Raw genomic sequence first — 19,203 nt, forward strand, 5'->3', positions numbered from 1 at the left:
CATAGCACAGGGAGATCGGCTCGGTGCTTTATGACCATCTATAGAGGGGTGGGATAGGGAGGGTGGGAAGGAGGTACAAGAGGGAGGAGACATGGGGATATATGTATATGCATAGCTGATTCACTTTGTTGTAAAGCAGAAAAGCAGAAAAGCACCATTGTAAAGCAATTATACTCCAATAAAGATGTTTAAAAAATAAAATTAAAAAATAAAGAAAATAAAATACCTTAAAAAATACCATGTTTCAAATGTTTACACTGTTAAACATGTAGCAGAAAATCCTTTCTTTGTTGCAGAAGATCCATATTGCTCTTCTGATTGCACCAAAAGTAGGGACCAAATCAAGGATCAAAATTTACTTTTAAGTCTATATTGTTTTGATTTTTTTTTTCATATTTCTCTTTCCTAACAGGAGATTCTTTGTTCTGTTTTTTACAGTAGGTCCTTGTTGGTTATCTATTTTAAATATAGCAGTGTGTACATGTCAATCCCAAACAGGAGATTCTTTGTTCTGTTTTTTACAGTAGGTCCTTGTTGGTTATCTATTTTAAATATAGCAGTGTGTACATGTCAATCCCAAACAGGAGATTCTTTTATATGAAATAATTTTTAAAAACATATACCAAAATGTCTTGTCAGTTATATTGTTAATTATTTTAGAATTTCAAATGTAAATTAGGTGACAGAAGCCAAAGCAGGTTTGCATGTCCTAGAAGACAGCAGGTGACTTTGTGAGTGTGAAAATATGTTATTTTGAAGTTGTTCTGTGCTTCAGTAAAAAAGTTTGGTAGTACGCAGAACATTTTGTTAGTGGATCTGGTAGAAACAGTGTTGTCATGCATTTTTCATTACGCTTTCTTTGCCTCTCTCACACCGATTCCACCTTTCTTTGCTGTAAGGTTGCTTTTTTTCCCCGTTAAGTCTCTTTCTCTTATCACTTTATTTCATATACCTCACTAAATAATATCCTTTGGCTTAGGAGCTCCTTTTTTTAAACACTAGAGTAAGTAAATACTTCACTTTTTCTAGGCTCAATAAAAACTAGAGTGAACATCTAGTAACGATAAAAACAAATAAAGCAGTGTATCAGCACTTGATTTTGTAAGACGGTGGAATTTTGACAAAGGTCAGAGATATGTTTGAGTCTTCCTCTCAAAGTAGTTAACACATAACGCTGCATCTTTATTCAGTTACAAATTTAAATAGTCTCAGAAGCAGAGAGTTTGTTGTACATGTGGTTTGAGGTTCTGACTTTGTACCTATTGCAATGCTGAAATTTTCTTTTTTCTTTGCTTTTGTCCTCTCTTACATTTATTTGAAGAACTTAACGACTTTGTTTTTCAGTATTCATTTAAATAGATGCCTGAGTTTGGCCAAATCCCTGATTCAAGCAAAACAGTTCCTCTCTGATTCCCTGAGGAAAAATAATGATGTGTTGCAGAAATGTCTGTTGCTAACACCATTCAGGTTTCACTTGGTTTTTAAATTCTCACTAGTCTGTTGTGTGCATGCATGTGCCAGAGAAGGGAAGGTGATGCTAGAAACTCCTCAGCTTATAAAATACCATGAGATACTAGCAGAGATGACTTTGCAACAAACACCGAGTTACCTTCCTACTCCCTCAGAGAACCCAGAGTCTTTCTTGTAGGAGGGGATTGGTTTATTTACAGATCACAACTGCTGTGCGTCCTATAATGAGGGGAGCATGAAATCTGAATTTTAACTGAACGTGTGTTTCATAAAGGCTGGCTGGTCTTCAGATTGTAGATTACAATGGGAGCCAAGTCAGAATGCGCATTCATAATTCAGTGTCAATAAAACCTGCCTATACTTGTTATAAAGTTTATGATTCAAGCTTCTTAAGCTATTAGAGGTGCGTTTTATTGAAGCAAAACTATTCATTGTCTCGTTTAAAAGTTTATTTGCAAAAAAAAAAAAAAGTTTATTTGCAGAACATTTCATGTTACCAGTTAGTCATGAAACAGTCTGAGTTTATGGACTGTGTATATTTTTTAATGTATAATTTCAAATTGTTACAAAGGGTATCAACATTTTTATTGTGAATAATTTTTTTCAATTATGAGGACCTTTCCACCAATAGGAAGGGTGGGTTAAGTTACTTGAAGGATTTATTCAATAAAGTTAATGAAAGACTAATTTGAGAGGTTCTTTATCCTCAGAAAGTTATCAATATTACTAGCTTATGCTCAGTCATTTCCTAGATGGTTTTCTAAAGTTCTTGAAAGGACGTTCAGAGATTCAAGAGCAAGAAATTGGGACCGGTTGCAAATTAAAAGCAATTTCACTATTAACGATTGGAGATTTTCCAACAGGGAATGACCTTGGGTTGTCTGTTTGAAAGAATGAAAATGTCTAACTAATTGGCCATGTCTACCTGAAGCCACTCACATTTTTAAAAGTGGGAGGAAAACTCTTTATAATAACTTCTCAATAGGACATCAGACATCTGATTTCCTAAACGCTTTATGATTTATGTGAATATTTTGCTAATGTGTAATCTCACCGTTTGAGGAAGCAAAGATGCTGAAATAAGATGTGGCACACAGAGCCCCTGGAATTTAGCAGCTTCAAAACAATAGAACAAGTTTTTGGTTGTTGACAAAACCTTGAGAAGACCCTTCTTTCAGGATTGAGTGTTTGCTAGGTAAGCTTAATTTACTGGTACCCCCATCTAAGTATTTGCTCGCTGTTCCAGGATTTCTGAAATCTCAATGGAGGTAGCTGAACAAGGACGCATCACAGCAATGACTCCTCCAGCTCACTTGATAGAAAGATGTGATTGTCCCCCAGGCTATTCTGGCTTGTCCTGTGAGGTAAGCTGGCTCCAACTAACCTTCTCAAGACCCACTCAACCAGCCAAATGGACATACTCCCAGGACCACCTTTACTGCAGTCAGTTTTACTTTCAGGCATACCCTCAACCTATTTTATCTGATCTTCCACTCACAATATGAGACGCAGTAAGAAGAGGATGATGTTATTGCTCCCTAGAATCACAACTCAAGGGGAATATCTAATAAAAATTAAAAGATTTGTAAAAACATGAAACAGTCAGGAAATAAGAATGTTTTCTTAAGGCCCCTTGATTGTATCTGATCTGTTCTCTTGGCACCTTTTCTGAACAGAGACATTTAAACTGCAGTGATTATGAGACAAGATTATATTGGGATTTGAAAGATTGTTTTTATATAGAACATGACAAAACTTAGGCAGTAAATATCAGACTGTTCCCTTTAACATAGGCTTCTCAGAAGGACATAAATTGTTCCAATAGTGCCACTGTCACTAAGTCATTATATTTTTAAAACTGCATTTTTTACTTTCTAGGATATTCATTTTACTATCTTCAGAACTGGTAAATTTTCTAGATCTTTATTTTGTGGAACCAATTTAAATTTTACAAATATTAAATCTTAATAGGAAGAGTATGATCTAGGGAGACGTGAAATTGCTGAAAAAGTGGCCTCGATTTGAATCTCTACTTCATCATATACTAAGACTGAGACCTTGTGCAGCTCATAAACCTGCTTAAGCTTCAGCTGGTAAATCTCCAAGCCCCTGAGTAACTGCCACCACACTCACCCCTTCTCCTGCAGACCCTATAGTCCTCTCCACAGTGCAACAAATAAAGGCTGGCGTGGGAGGGGCCTCCAGGATCTGCTCCAGCCCTACAGCATGGATTCTTTCCCCTTAGTCAGATTGGTTGGTGGCCACTACATACTAGTTAGATATTTTTAATATCTCCCGTACCTACAGCCCAAGAATCACATGAAGGCTAAATGAACTAGAACTTAAGCACTTACCACAGTGCCTGGTAGTAGTCATAATAATAATAACCAAAGTCACTATGGTTAATAATATTATTAATGGAATAAGTAGTTATAGATCTAACTATTGATTTATTTATAAATACAGTTGACCCTTGAGCAACATGAGTTTGAACTGCCTGGGTCCAGTTATATATGAATTTTTTTCAGTAAATATACAATGGACCCTCCATGGGTTTCCAGTCCACAGATCCAACCAACTGCAGATCAAAAATTCCATCCATGGTTGGTTGAATCCACTAATGCCGTACCAGTGGATGTGAGAGAGCCAACTCTGGGACTTAAGCATCGACAGAGACTCATGGAACTAATCTCCTGGCAGATAATGAGGGAGGACTGTAATTTTGTATATCTTTTGTAAATAGGATTTGAGAAGTTTTATTAAGTATGGCTCACAAGGCAGGTGAAGTACACTAAAAAACAATGAATATAACTCTCTTGAGAGGTGGCATGGTACAATGAAAAGAAAAAAGGAGTTTGGTCTCGGTGAATCCTCCCTAGCTTCTCCACTTGGACAGGACATTTGCTCTTTGTTGATGAACTTTGGGGTTTTCGTACCCATAGAATCATCATGAGGATTAATTTAAATGAAATCATACATATAAAAGCTCCTTTGCAAATTGAAATGTCATTCAACTTAGTTGCCATTGTATAAATTCCACACAGGTCAGAAAACAAATTTCATAAGAATAACTGCAAATATCTGTGAAATATCCTTGGAATAATTTTATAGTTTTGTGACTGCTCTGAACAGCAATATTTATTTGAATGTGTATATTTTGATCTAATAAATGACCAAATAATCCATCTCATTATTAAATCATAACTCGTACATATACATGTATACATTTGTACATACACCAGTAAGTATATATATTGTACCTATATGCACAACCCAATATGTGTGAAATATATATATGCACACACATTGTAGATGTGAAAAATGAGGCAGTGACAGAGGCACATACAAAATATGCTACCTTTCCAATGAGCATGAAAAAGATAAAAGATAGAATTTGAGATTTTTCTAGACAAGAGGTAGAATTTTATTTATCCCAGGGAGTGTTGGGCTGTACTGCTGTCTCACTGTGTAACCTTGGTCAATACCTTAATTGCTATAGGTCTTAGTTATTATATAGTTACCCAATCTATAAAATTACAGGCTGGGTTTTGAAGTTCTAACATTCTCTAATTCTGCAATGTTATTTTGCTATACAAGATATTAAGTAGTCAAGATTGACCTTAGATATCTTGAACAGAAAGTTACTACAGCTATATTTTTCTGCATTTATTTAAAGAATACTCTTCACTTATGAACAAAAATATTAGCAGAGTAGCAGATTATTTTAATGCAATCTACCTTCCACTCCAGATCTGAAATGTTAAAATTCATCTTATTATGATCAGGCTTTTTAAATAGTATATTCTAAAACATACTTTCCCATTAATTTTAGTAATTTTCCATCATTATATGAAAATATAAATTAGCCAATACAAATACAAATAAAGCCAATGATATATGAAGAAAATCAAGAAAAACTAGAAACACATACAAACTATTATCTGCATTGATGGCTTCACCTATGTCCTGTGAATTTCACTTAAGCTCCTGTTAACAGACAATAATTACAGTAATATCTTAGAGGAGAGATTAGGGGATAAAGACCTATCTCTTATAATAAGCTGCCTGAGGTTTTCTCCACAACCCATTGCCTCTAATCCATTATACGTCTTATTTATAATTCATCTTGAATCTAAAGTGTAATTACTCAGGCATAAAATCTAATCATCAAAGCAAGAACTAAGGACAGTTTTGAAATAATACATCCCATTCTAGTAACATATGCTTTGGGTCATGAATACACAAAGCAATTCCTTTACAATATTTTCACCAAGTGTAAGGTATTCTAGAGACATTTGCATTTACAAGCTACTCATTTCATGTTTTTATCCAGAAATGTGGTTGCAAAGAAACAAAATTAAGTGTTGGTTACCATTGTAAATATAGCCAGTTGTGAAGACACTTAGCCTTGCCTATTACCTGTAGGGTTGTAACACTGTAGCCCTGTTCCTTAAAAATTTCAGTTCTAGAAATGCCTACTTATTTTAATTTATGATTTGAAGTAGAGACTGGGTTACCTTTAGAAGTCAAAGAACACAATTTCCTCACCACATTTGTTGGTGTGGGAGCCGTTGAGTTTACCATACTTTACCTAAGCTACTCCTCACTGTTGTCTCGGTTAACATTGTTGCTTAAACTGACCTAAACTCAGGTCAGGTTGTAGGTAGAAATGGAAACTATTCAGTGCTGAATATGTGGTTCTCTGCAGTAAGATCATGGAAGTCAGAAATTCACAGGTGATCTCCTAATGATATTTTGCTCATTTCATCTTGTTTCCCTTTCCATCATGTTTTATTAGGGCTTCTGGCTCACAGTTGAATGGCTAGTGTGTACTGGCTCACCACTCACAAGCCGTCAATTGGCTATCAACAATAATTTTTTAAATCCTCAAACAAAAATCCTCAAACAGTACCTATTATCAACTCATAAAACTCAAAAGACAAAATAGCGAGACTAGACATTTTTTCTTACACATGCACATTTCTAGGGATGCTCTTTACCACTTCAGTTGCACATGGAAGACCCAAAGTCTCTTTTCATATACATTAAAATATTAAAGAACATGGTATGGGTAAGTGGCATACATTGTAATTTTGTTTCCCAATGCAGTGTAGAACAATCACTGTTGCCTTTGTTTTCAGTGTATTCTCGATGACTATATCTAAAAAATTATCTGGAATAGAGGCACCCATATTGATTTATTGTATTTCAAGCACTACACACACATCATCTCATTTAAACCTCACAACCATATTAAAAAAACACACAAAACTGACCATTTATTGAGTGCTTACTGTATCCTGCACAATGTCAGGTGCATTCCCTAATACACTTACACCAACATCATTAAGCACATTATAATTCCCATTTTATGGGTGAGGAAATGGAAGCTCAGGCAGGTTAGGAAACCTGCCCTTTATCACACAGTTGGAAAACAGCAATCTGAACCTACCTAAGTCTGTTTCAAAAAACCTAGCTACATTAATACTCAACTAGTAAGTTATACAACATCCTTACATTCCACGTGAGGAAGCTTCAGCCCACAGTATTTAAAACCTGCATAAGTCATATGTAGTAAGTGGTGAAACAGGAATTAAACCTGGGATTGTCTGATTGCAAAACCCATGTAAAGATACAAGATAGTGTTTTTAGTGGCAACAGCACAAGTGTCTATTTTTTTTTATTGTTAAACTCAGCGTTATGTAACCCGACACCTGGAGCGTGTTGCCTCTTTACTCTCTTTGTCTCCCATTCTCTTCTTTCCTCCCTCCCACATCTTTGTGCAATTTGATTCTAACATTATGATGGGATACCATATTATGAAAACAAATTAAAGATGGAAGGAGAGCAGAAGAAAATTGAGCTCTGAATAATTTCAGCACAAGGCAAGAAGAGAACTTTGGAAAAGTTTGAGTTAGGAAAAAAAAAAAAGGGATAAGATTAGGACAGTGTTTATGTACTTGCTTTTCTGTAATTCTTTATTTTGTTCCAGAAAGAATTTTAGATGGGACTTTAAAAAGTAGCTATTATCTTTCCTCTTTTTTTCCCAACTCAAATATAATCATTCTCATGAATTTTGCCCCAGTTGACTGACAAGAAAAACATCTGATTTTGAAAAACAGCCTCAAATATTTGAAAAATGGACAAAATAAATACAGGGTCCACGAAAGGAGGAGATTAAAGAGAAATAAATATGTCTCATTCCTTTACAAAGTGTGTTTGAAGCTTCTAATTCTTGTGTTGCAGAATAGTCTCTCTTTTTCTTTTTTCTTTTCTAACTCAGAAGTTTATAAGGACACAGAATTAATCTAGAGTGTTAGAACTGTAGAAACTTCAGTAATCAACTGAGTTAATACATCTGCTCATTTGTGGGATGAGGAAACCACATCTCAACGACACCAAACGACTTGCCTGTATCCCTCAGGCAAAACTAACTAGTAAAATCAAGGCTTCCATATTCATTGATGTTATAGTACCAGAGTCTGTACGCCCTTCAAAGACACACATTCCCAGCAGGGAATGAGGAGTGTGCCAGTGACTCTCAATCCTGACTGCTTATTAGACCCTCCTGGGAGTTTTACAACAAACCCTGTCCCTAGTCTCCACCAATTATGTTAGAATCTCTGGGGGCAGAGCCAGGTATCCGTATTTAAAGCTCCTCAGACGATTCTATGTGCAGCCAGGTTTGAGAATCACATAGACAGGCCTAAAAGCTTCCACACAGAGCTTGACTTGGAGCCCAGACTTTTACCCACACTGGAGTGCTTTCCTACTCTGTCCTACTCTTTCCAGAGAAGAGCCACAGTAATAAGAGAAACTGGGTGTAAACTTTACCTGCAGTGCTCACCTTCAGATTTCAGTCCATAACATTGAATTTCATATGATTCCTTGATGAAAAGTACCATTTCTTTTTTTTTTTTTTTTTTAATAATACACAATGTATTTATTTATTTATTTATTTATGGCTGTGTTGGGTCTTCATTTCTGTGCATGGGCTTTCTCTAGTTGTGGCAAGTGGGGGTCACTCTTCATTGCGGTGCGCAGGCCTCTCACTATCGCGGCCTCTGTTGTTGCGGAGCATAGGCTCCAGACGCGCAGGCTCAGTAATTGTGGCTCACGGGCCCAGTTGCTCCATGGCATGTGGGATCTTCCCAGACCAGGGCTCGAACCTGTGTCGTCTGCATTGGCAGGCAGATTCTCAACCACTGCGCCACCAGGGAAGCCCGAAAAGTACCATTTCTTAATGTTATTCTTCTTCTAAGACTTTTTTTAAACTTTTGTCTGATATAAAAAGTAGAGCTAGGAACTCTCAATTTGTGTGATTTTTAAAGACACACACACACACACACACACACACACACACACACACACCCGCACACACCAAGCAAATATACCAGTAAAATAACAATAATTATATAGGTATCCAGCAATGAAATCTATATAAAGAAAATCCAGTTTTATTCTACAGTCAGCACACACCAGGACTGAAACAACCCATACTATGTAAAATTTTTAAACACACCTTGGATTGTTTCTTCAGTTATGCTTAAATGAATTCCTCAGCCATAATTTCCAGACCTTATTTGGTAACAATGGCAAGAATGAACCTTTATTTTCAAGAATATGAATAAACTTATTACAATATCTTAGGTCCACTATAAGACAAATAGGACTCAAAATATTTTGAATGCTATTCCCAGTTTTATCAGCTTGCTAAAATCCAGGATATTATTAAATCTCATTAGAATTTCTTATAGGCTGAGATAAAAGCAGAGAGACTCTTAAATGCTTAACTGAAGTACTCTCACATTATCCAAATCAAAACAAACAAGGGGAGTGCTGACTGTTGATCATTTTTCTTCTAAGGAACCTCTACATACTCCACTCTGGATGACCTAGTCCAGAACCAAAAGGATGCAAAGGCATTAAGAAGTTCTTAATTCACTATTTTTTCCCCTGCTTATTCAGCAATCACTTTTCTCATTAATGGGAGCAAAATATCCTGTGAAAAAATTTTTACATAGCTAATATCCCTTTATAATCTTCAGTGGAATCTGGAAAACTAACTCCTATCTCTTACTCATAAATCAAACAATGGCTAATAAATGCAGCAGCTTTGCACACTAAGAGATCTGAGCCCAAAACACAAGACTGTTCTCATTCCCTCTTCAGAGCTATGGGCTTTCTTTCAAAGATCCAGAGATGTTTCTTGGTACATTTACATAATAAACCCGAATGAAGATGGAAGTCTTGATTTTGCATATGTCAGCTTTGCTAGCAGTTTCCTGTTTGCTCTCAGATTTTTATTGCAAAATGAAAAAACTAGATCAAGGAAAGATACATTTTATTGGTGGCCTAGTATTCCCAAGACATGTAGAGCTTTTATTATTTTGAATTTCTTACTTTTATAGTCTTCTAATTATACCGATATAAATAACACGACCGTGACACTTTTTAATTTATTTAATGTTTTTCTGAGTCTCATTGGACATTTCCTAGTTACCCATCAAGCACAGTGGAAGCAGATTTTAAGTTGTCAAGGACATGGAATTCTCTCTTTAGTCCATATGACAATTTTATTTAAAAACAAACTTCTTTTTCAAGAAAAAGAAGACTATTTGAAGTTTGTCCAGGCTGAGTGGTATTTGCAAATGACAGCTTTCCTTTGCTAAAGTCTGATGACAGAGATGCTGCTTGTATACTCTATGGACCAGGCAGAATACACATTAGGAATCAAAAGTGACATTCATTGTTTCTAAGTGGTGCTGCCTTTACTGCTGATGAGGGGAAAGAAATCCTTCTTTTTAACTACTGAAGAACCCAAGTGTTACTAAAGAAAGATTTCCAAGTTGGCTGTCCTAATTGGCTTCGTTTTCTTTCAGGCATGCATGCCAGGATTTTATCGACTGCGTTCTGAGCCAGGTGGCCGTACCCCTGGACCAGTCCTGGGCACCTGTGTTCCATGTCAGTGTCATGGACACAGCAGCCTGTGTGACCCTGAAACCTCCATATGCCAGGTATTCATCTGAGCCTTTCTTGAACAAAGCCCATGTGCTCATTTCTCTTTACACATATTCATATACTCAGTGCAGAGGTCAGCTAACCTGCAGGGGACTTAACTGAATGTGTGTGTGTGTGTGTGTGTGTGTGTGTGTGTGTGTGTGAGAGAGAGAGAGAGACAGAGAGAGACAGAGAGAAACAAAACGTGGGAAAAAAATACATTTACCATATTATGCATTTTTTAAAGTAATTAAAAAGTTACAACTGGAGAAACCACTGCTCATGTCAAGAAATAGTATATTATTATCAAGAGCATCGTAGACAAATACCAGACAAATACCAGACAAATACCAGACAACACAACGATTTATTTAAAAATCACATGAGGGTTCTTTTTTGATTATAAATAAAAATAAGCTCTTCATAAGACATTTGGAAATCATAGAAAAGTGTTAAGGAAAAAAATAAAATTTACCCAAAATTGAACATAAGATAAACATTTAATATTTTATGTGTTTCCCACCAATTTTATGTATGTATTTATAAAGAAGATTTATATAACACCATAGGTGTAGTTTTATGTTCTGCATTTTAAAAAATGTACATATCATGAGCATATTATGTTGTTAAATAGTCTCTAAAATCTTTACAATCTTTGATTTGATATCCCATAATTTAACCATTTCTTTAAAACAGTTTACTGCTCTTATTATTTTGTTGTTACTGCGTTCCTGCTAAAACCCTACTCTGTCACCCCTGGAACAATCAGGACTGTGGAGAAATTCAGGTTTCCTGTGTCACCACTTAGGGTCCCCAGACTCTAGTTCCCAGGCAACTCTGGGTGTCTCCTCTGCTGAACTCATTTCCCACCTCTCCTTGTCTCCTGAAACTCTTTCATGGAGCTTTGTGGAACTCATGACCAGACATCAGCAAAATCCCCTACGCAATCTCCCTCTTCTTTTGAGGTCCTCTTTATTTGCTCAAACTGAAACCTGGTTTCCCAACACACTACTCCCCTGGCAGCGCTCTCAAGTGGAAGCTGCTGTTTTTTCTCACACTCTTCATTTCCCTGAGCCTGAGGGCGGGGCAGTGGCCCTGCTCCTCGCTGCCACTTTCAGGTCATCCTCGTTTTCTCTTCTGTAACAACACCTAGCTTTGAATCTCAGGTCTCCATCCATTTGCCCACTACACCTGCTTTTTGAAGCCATTTACTAACCCTCAGGTCACCCACCTCATTCCTTGAAGATTTTTCCTTTGTATCATTGCCATTCACTCTAGCACCACTCCTATCATAATTCCTGGTGATTTTGATACCCATAAAATGGACTCTTCCCACGTTTGTCCTCACTCCATGAGCCTGTCTGAGAACTTGTCATTACCGGGAGCTGAGTGCCTCTGTAGTCTGAATGTCAACTATCCTCTCTTTGGCCACCATTTCTTTTCTTTCCAGTTCACTTCTTCTTAGTACTTCAGTGTCAACATTTTGTCTCATCATCGACGCTCACATCTTTATCATTCCTTATGTTTCTCATGCCCTCACTTTCTTAACCAGCTTAATATTCGTGACCTTTTTTTTCCTGGCTGCGTTGGATCTTTGTTGCTGTGCACAGACTTTCTCTAGTTGCGGCGAGTGCAGGCTTCTCATTGCGGTGGCTTCTCTCGTTGCAGAGCACGGGCTCTAGGCGCGTGGGCTTCAGTAGTTGCAGCACACAGGTTCAGTAGTTGTGGCTTGTGGGCTCTAGAGCACAGGCTCAGTAGTTGTGGCACATGGGCTTAGTTGCTCTGCGGCACGTGGGATCTTCCTGGACCAGGGATCGAACCCGTGTCCCCTGCATTGGCATTAAGCACTGCACCACCAGGGAAGTCCCATGACCCTTCTTTAATATCACTGCTTTGTAATGTTCATTTCTCTTATTACCACTCCTTTACTTATGTTTACTCAGTGAATTCCAACTCCAGTTAAATCCTACTCCTCCAATACCTATGCCTGCTAATCTGAATGTGGCTCTGGAAAATAGTCGACTATGCTGACTAGTCTCACCATATGTTCACTGTCACTCACTTCAAAGGGAACCTTTATTCTGCTCTTCCATCATGCCACGTTTCTCCAGTCCAGTGCCTCTCTCACATTCCTGCGTGATAATTTCCTACCTTCTCAACCCTCTTCAAATCCCAAACCCTTCCCAGACCCATTTCCATCCTTACTTTCAGTTGATGGCCTTGTTTCTTCTTATTTCACTGAGAAATTAAAAGCAATCAGAAGAGAAATAACCCAAGCTCCCACTAACACATGCACCTACCTTTCTGCATCTGTGTGCAATTACTCTGGTTTTTCCACCAATTTGGATGAACTGTTCTTGTTTGTAGAAAAGACCAACTCTGCCACCTATGCTCTAGATCCCAGCCCTCCCTCCCACTCAAGGACATCACTCTGATTCAAAGACCTCACTCTGGCCATGCCTATTCTCCCCTCCCTTCTGAATCACTTTTTCTATCTTAAGAAACATAAATAAACAAAAAAATAAATAAATCTCTCTTGACTCCACTTCCCCTCTTGATTTTTACTACTTCATTCCTCTCCTTTCACATAGAGAAGAGTTTATACTCTTGTCTACAATTTCTCTCCTACCACTCTCCCTTGAACTACTAAAATCAGGCTTTTCCTCCACCACAATATGCATACCAACTACTAGTGTTCAGCTCTTCATTGTACTTGATTTATCCGCAGCGTTTGCTCCTCTGAAGCAGCCATTCGTCTCGAAGCTTTTGTTCAGTTTGCTTTTCTGGACATGATAGTCTAGGGCTTTTCAAGCTAGATGGCTGCTCCTTCTCAGTCCTCTTTGCTGTTTTCTCCTCATTATCTGAAATCAGTATACTGGTATTCCTAGGATTCAATCCTTGGAGCAATTTGCTTGTCTGACTACACTCATTCTCATGGTGATCTCACCCAGGCAATGACTTTCAATATCTATACTGAGATCTCACAATATTTACCATTATTTCTATGATTAAATTTTAGATCCAACTCTTTAATCTTTCCAAAATTTATTATAATGTGGGGAGATAATTTTCCCTCAATATGTTACTTTAAAGAAACATTTATTTGTTAATATTTCCTTTTCTCCTTGACACATCATGGTATCTGAATATATACACATTTGCTTTGTTCATTTTAAGATATGTTTAAAGGATCATCTATTCTTTTCTGCTTACCTCTTATTTCCTATTATAATGTTCTGATTACCTTCATTTTATAGTACGTTATAAATTCTGGTAAAGCAAAACCCTTTACTACTCTTCTTTTCCTAATGTTCTTAACTTGATATACTTATATATTCTTCCAAATGATATTTTGATTCACTTTTTTAATCTCTTCCCCAAAAAATATTACTGGAATTTTTATTGAAAATGCATTAAAGCTGTTTGTAAAGAATTGCCATCTTTACACTATTCAGCTATCCTCCCTAAGCCCAGGAATGGTACTCTTCTCTATTCAAACATTTTATGTCTCACAGTTTTTAATATTATCCATATGGGCTATGCATTTGTTATGTTAAAATTATTTCCATTTATCTTACATTTTCTTTTTAATGGTGAGCATTACATTTTTTTGTTTCAGTGTATTTATTAACTGGGCATTACTGGTAAATATTGACAAAATATACTTTTTACATGTGTTTGATATCCAGCCACTTTTTTTCTAGTTCTAGAAGTTTCTTGCTTGATTCTTGCAGTTATTTTTATATTTACAACAATAATATTTGCAATAGCTATAATTGTGTCTTCCTTGCCAGAGCTATATCTAGTATAATAATTTCATTTTTTGCATTGATTAAGTCTCCAAAAAAATGTTAAATAGGCGGGTAGTCAGCTTCCTATCTTATTGCTGATTTTAATACGAAAGCCTCAGGTCTTTCACCACAAACTATGATGCTGGTGATTAGTTTAAGGTAAATATTTTTTGTCACGTTAAGAAAACTTCTTTTTATTCCTGACTTCTTAAAGATACCTTCTTTCAGTCGAGACAGAGTATGGAAATTTATCATATGCTTATTTGTGAGGACTGGAGTGGAGATGAAGGTCTTACCCATCCTTGAATTCTTGAAATAATCATGATTTGGTTTAAGTGTAGCATTTTTTTCACCAATCTACTGGCTTGTAAAATTCAATAGATAATTTCAGGGAGGTGGTTAACTTATGCATTCTTAAGTGGGAATTAAATACATTTTTCTTTCTTATGCAATCGTCGCTGGAATTTTTAATAGTAATGTCACTCCATATGAATAATTTACAAGCATTCACAAAATATACAGTTTACTTTCATTTTTATTTAGGATAAAAAGTTGCTGTCATTATATTGTCCTGTTTTGACCAATAGGCTATTATATCTATTTTTGTGCCTTAAGGATCCTTATTAGAGGTCTATTTTCTGAGATATCCCTAGATGAAGTAAAAAATAAATACATAGGTGCATCACACATGCACAGCTAGTATAAATTGCTGTGCTCTGAATTTTTATATTTTCCTTCAGGGAACTTATAACTTCTGAATTTAGACAACTTTGTTTATCTTTGAAACAGCCCCATGAGGCAAATAGAAAATAGCTATTATTACTCCGATGCTATAACTGAGGCAACAGAAGCATACTGATTTCTTTACTATTTGTACTGTGTTTCCCAGTTTAATATCATACCCACTACACAGTGCAATGCCCTCTATGTTGGTATAGTGGTTATAAGCATGACTCTGATCAGACTGCCTTGATTCAAATCCTGGCTTCATCCCTTTTGGGCTGTGTGGGCCTAGTCAATTTATTTAGCCTCAGTGGTGTCTTAATTTCCTCATTTATAAAATGAAGATAAGAATAGTACCTACTCAGAGTTTTTCTATGGATTCAGTGAAATACTAGATAAAAGGCTTAGAACATTAATTAGCTTGTGATAAGCTCTCTAGTGGAAGTGATAGCTATGATGATTGGTGATGATAAAGATGATCATTACCATACATGTTAGCCACTATTTATAGTCTAAGAACCAATCAGATGATAAATAATCAAAAATTAATGTAAAAACCACTGTTATATCCAGCTCTATGCTAGATTTTCTCACTTTTTCTTCTTTTTTCTTTATTCCTTTCTTCAAAAATAAGGGGTAGAGAAGAAACGAAACTATAGAAAACTTCACAGGCTAGGCATTTCAACTGTTAAATAAAACCCACATCATTTTGTAACTATTCTCTTCATAATTCCTCATGACACTTACAAGAGAGCTGTTGCTTCTTTGTAGGTGCTAATAAATCCTACACATAGGCATGTGATTACCAATAGCTCAGTGACCATTACCCCTTAAGGAAAATTTTCTTCAAAATGGAGAATTAAAACCTACATGATATTGAACCCCAAGCCAGAAGGGGGAGAAGAGGTAGGTGAATTAATACTAATCAGTACACACATACACACACATACACAATCACATAGATAGATAGATAGACAGATAGATAGATGGATAGATAGAGTTTTCAGAGTTTATATAACACACACATCTATGCCTATATTTATTTATAAACATATATATTCTCATTTAATTATCTATAGCTCTATAGTCAATATTATTTCTCCTATATTTTACGTGGGGAAATTGAAGTCCCAGCTAGTGCAAATAACTTCTCAAGACCAAATAGTTTGTGGAAATATTATTTTCACTCTATCACAAATGAAAAGGATAAAATAAATCTCTATCATTGATCTGCCCTGTTGTCTGTAACATTGTCAGTATCTGTGGTTAATCAATTAGCTATATCCTCAGTAAATAATCTCATAACTATAATCTACTGTATTTAAGGTGTTTTATAAACCTTATCTTATTTAATCTATCTGACCTCTTACCAAGATAGGAATTATTAGCATTTCATTATAACTCTGAAAATTAATCCTAAAAAAATTTAACTTACAGTGCCTTGGCTAAAAAGCATTAGACTTGGGTTTCAAATCCACTGCAAAATGGTACCTGGAGATTGTGAGAGAGAGTAGTCACACTTTTAGCTGATTAAATGAGTTTGATTTGAAGGTCCAGGTGAATTATACCCTAGAATACTGATGGAATCTGCAGTGTGGTTAAGAGCCATATATGAAAAATATTTGCAAAATCATGAAAATATGAAATGTGTCACAAGATGGAAAGCAGTGAAATGTCATTCCAGTTTTTTTTTGTTTTTGTTTTTTTTGCGGTACGCGGGCCTCTCACTGTTGTGGCCTCTCCAGTTGCGGAGCACAGGCTCCGGACGCGCAGGCTCAGCGGCCATGGCTCACGGGCCCAGCCGCTCTGCGGCATGTGGGATCTTCCCGGACCGGGGCACGAACCCGTGTCCCCTGCATCGGCAGGCGGACTCTCAACCACTGCGCTACCAGGGAAGCCCCACTCCAGGTTTTATAAAGGAAAGTATTGTAGAATATGAGAAACAGATTGATTTCGATCTCCAGTGAAGCATAAACAGTGCTTATTAGGAATCAGAGTAGGTTCTCTCAAAACAAAACATATCAAACTAATTGCTAGAGTTACTATGTATATAATATCTGAGACTCTAGGTCCCTGAATCTCAGTATAATTTCAAATTCATCAGACAGTGTGATAAATCATATGTCAAATTTAGTAAAAATGGTAACAGCTACCATGTGTCCAACCTTATATATGTACCAGAACCAGGGCTTGCCACTGTAGATAGATCTTTTCTCATTTATTCTTACAGTAAATTTATGAGACAGACAGGATTATTCCTTCTAATATAGTTGATGAACTGATGCTGAGAGAAATTATATAATTTGCTTAAGTCATAAGCCTATAAGGGTTAGATCTATGGTTCAAACTCTGGTTTGTTTAAATAGGCATTTGATAGCATGTTTCACTATATCCTCACAAACATGGTTGAAAATACGGGTCAAGTGGTAATCAGTTAACAGAAGTTAGAAGTTGCTGAACAGCCTGACCTCGAATAAGCTCTAGAGATGTCTCCAATAATGAGGCATAGGATTTGTGCTTGACCCTGTCGTGTTCAAAATCTGTATCAGTGATTTGGATGAGATCTATCAAGTATTCAGATGATGTAAAGCTAGAAGTTATACCTACTGTGTTGAATGGTGGTCAAGAATCAAAAAGAGCCTAGCAGGTGGAACTATGAGCTACAATTAACGAGATGAAATTAATAGAATAGGTTTTGAACTTAGGTAGGCTCACTTGTTTATTCATCCTTGAGGCATTTGTTAATAAGTATTTCCAAAGTTCAGGCACTGCGGTGGGTGCTGGGAGAATAATTATGAGGAATGTGTGAACATTGCCCTCTAGGAGTTTATATTCTAGTGTTTAAGTGAAAGAACAAAGGAAATGACACATAGTAGCAATTTCTGTGAAATAGGAGTTCTTACTTGACTACAGATTCATTTGTACAAGTTCAAGATCAAGGAAGGAAGTACATTAAATATATTTGCAAAATTTATAATCTCTATTTTAAGAGAAATTCTGAGTAACCAGCATTGTTAGCTGTTAAGCTTAGGGAAAAAAAGATACTTAGATTGAAAAAAGATTTAGGAAATAATAGTGTTCTTTAGATATTTGAGGACTTTCCCCAGGAAATGGGAATTAGACTTAATCTGCATAGCTTCAGAAGGCTGAATTTGGATCACTGACTAAAAATTAGAGTGAAACAAGTTTTCATTCAGCATAAGGAAAAACTTTATAGCTTGTAGTTATACAAGATGAAAAGGGCTGCCTTATAAGAATCCATGCATTTAATAATATGTCAAGGAATGTGTAGAGGCATCCCTATAAGGAAAGAAGGTTAAGTAACTTCTCAGTTTAGTTTTAAGATACCAAATATAAATATAATGTTCATTTGATCTAGTGGAAAAGTATATACCACCAGTTTTCCCATGTACAAAAAACAAAAACAAATGCCATATATTCTAATCTACTATTGAGAAGATAGTAGCACATATTAATCTTGATATAATTCAACTTCTCATTAGGCGTCTAAAATATAAAAATTGTTCCTAAATATTAATATCTACACAAGAGAAATATTATGTCCACTATTTCAGAGCAGACAGGAAAGTCATACAAAAGGTCGATGTCAAAAAGTTTCAAAAATAGCATCATGATTTATGTGCTGTGTTTGTGGACCTAACAGGGACATTTGATTCCGTTGACCAAGTTTAGTATGTCAGCATCCCTGTGAAAGATTGACTGTCCAAAGAAAGTTAAAATATTTGCTTTCTCTGTGAAGAAATTATACAGAGTTGTAGGTATAAAAGAGGCAAACCATGTTTTTCAACCTCTGTATTTTTAGTAATGATTAGCATTATTGTTTTGATTCAGTTATCAATGTTATAGGAGGTTACATAAAATAACTCATGCAGTTAGTTTTTTTACAACGGCAAAAGCTGACAATTTTTGTTCTAGATTCCATGTATTTTGGGGCACATGTTCATTTCTGTAACTATAAAGTATGTTCTTAAAACACTCCCCAGTTGACACTTATTCATCATTTGGCACCTTGCTGAATGATTTGAGACTGCAATTCATAGATAATTATTTTATCTTGGAACCATTATCGCTCACCATGCTACTGTTAAATATGGAATGGCTATTTTATTGCTAAAATACAGTGGTTCCCTTGGATGATTGAATAGGAGAGGATTATGGTACTTAAATCAATATCCAAATACGACAAATCCTCTTTCCC

At 36.1% G+C, this 19,203-nt stretch overlaps 1 protein-coding gene across 2 annotated transcripts in view; it reads left to right on the forward strand.

The window, feature by feature from the left end:
- The window catches only part of LAMA2 (laminin subunit alpha 2), a 628,216-nt gene that overhangs the window by 437,020 nt on the left and 171,993 nt on the right, over positions 1 to 19,203 (forward strand). For both annotated transcript variants that reach the window (XM_007450523.1, XM_007450524.1), the window contains exons 28-29: positions 2,717 to 2,834; positions 10,353 to 10,487. In XM_007450523.1, coding sequence (XP_007450585.1) covers positions 2,717 to 2,834; positions 10,353 to 10,487 — 253 coding nt within the window. The remainder of the gene's footprint in view (positions 1 to 2,716; positions 2,835 to 10,352; positions 10,488 to 19,203) is intronic.

The sequence above is a fragment of the Lipotes vexillifer genome, unplaced genomic scaffold, assembly GCF_000442215.2.
Source record: "Lipotes vexillifer unplaced genomic scaffold, Lipotes_vexillifer_v1.1 scaffold537, whole genome shotgun sequence".
NCBI classification, from domain to species: Eukaryota; Metazoa; Chordata; class Mammalia; order Artiodactyla; family Lipotidae; genus Lipotes; species Lipotes vexillifer.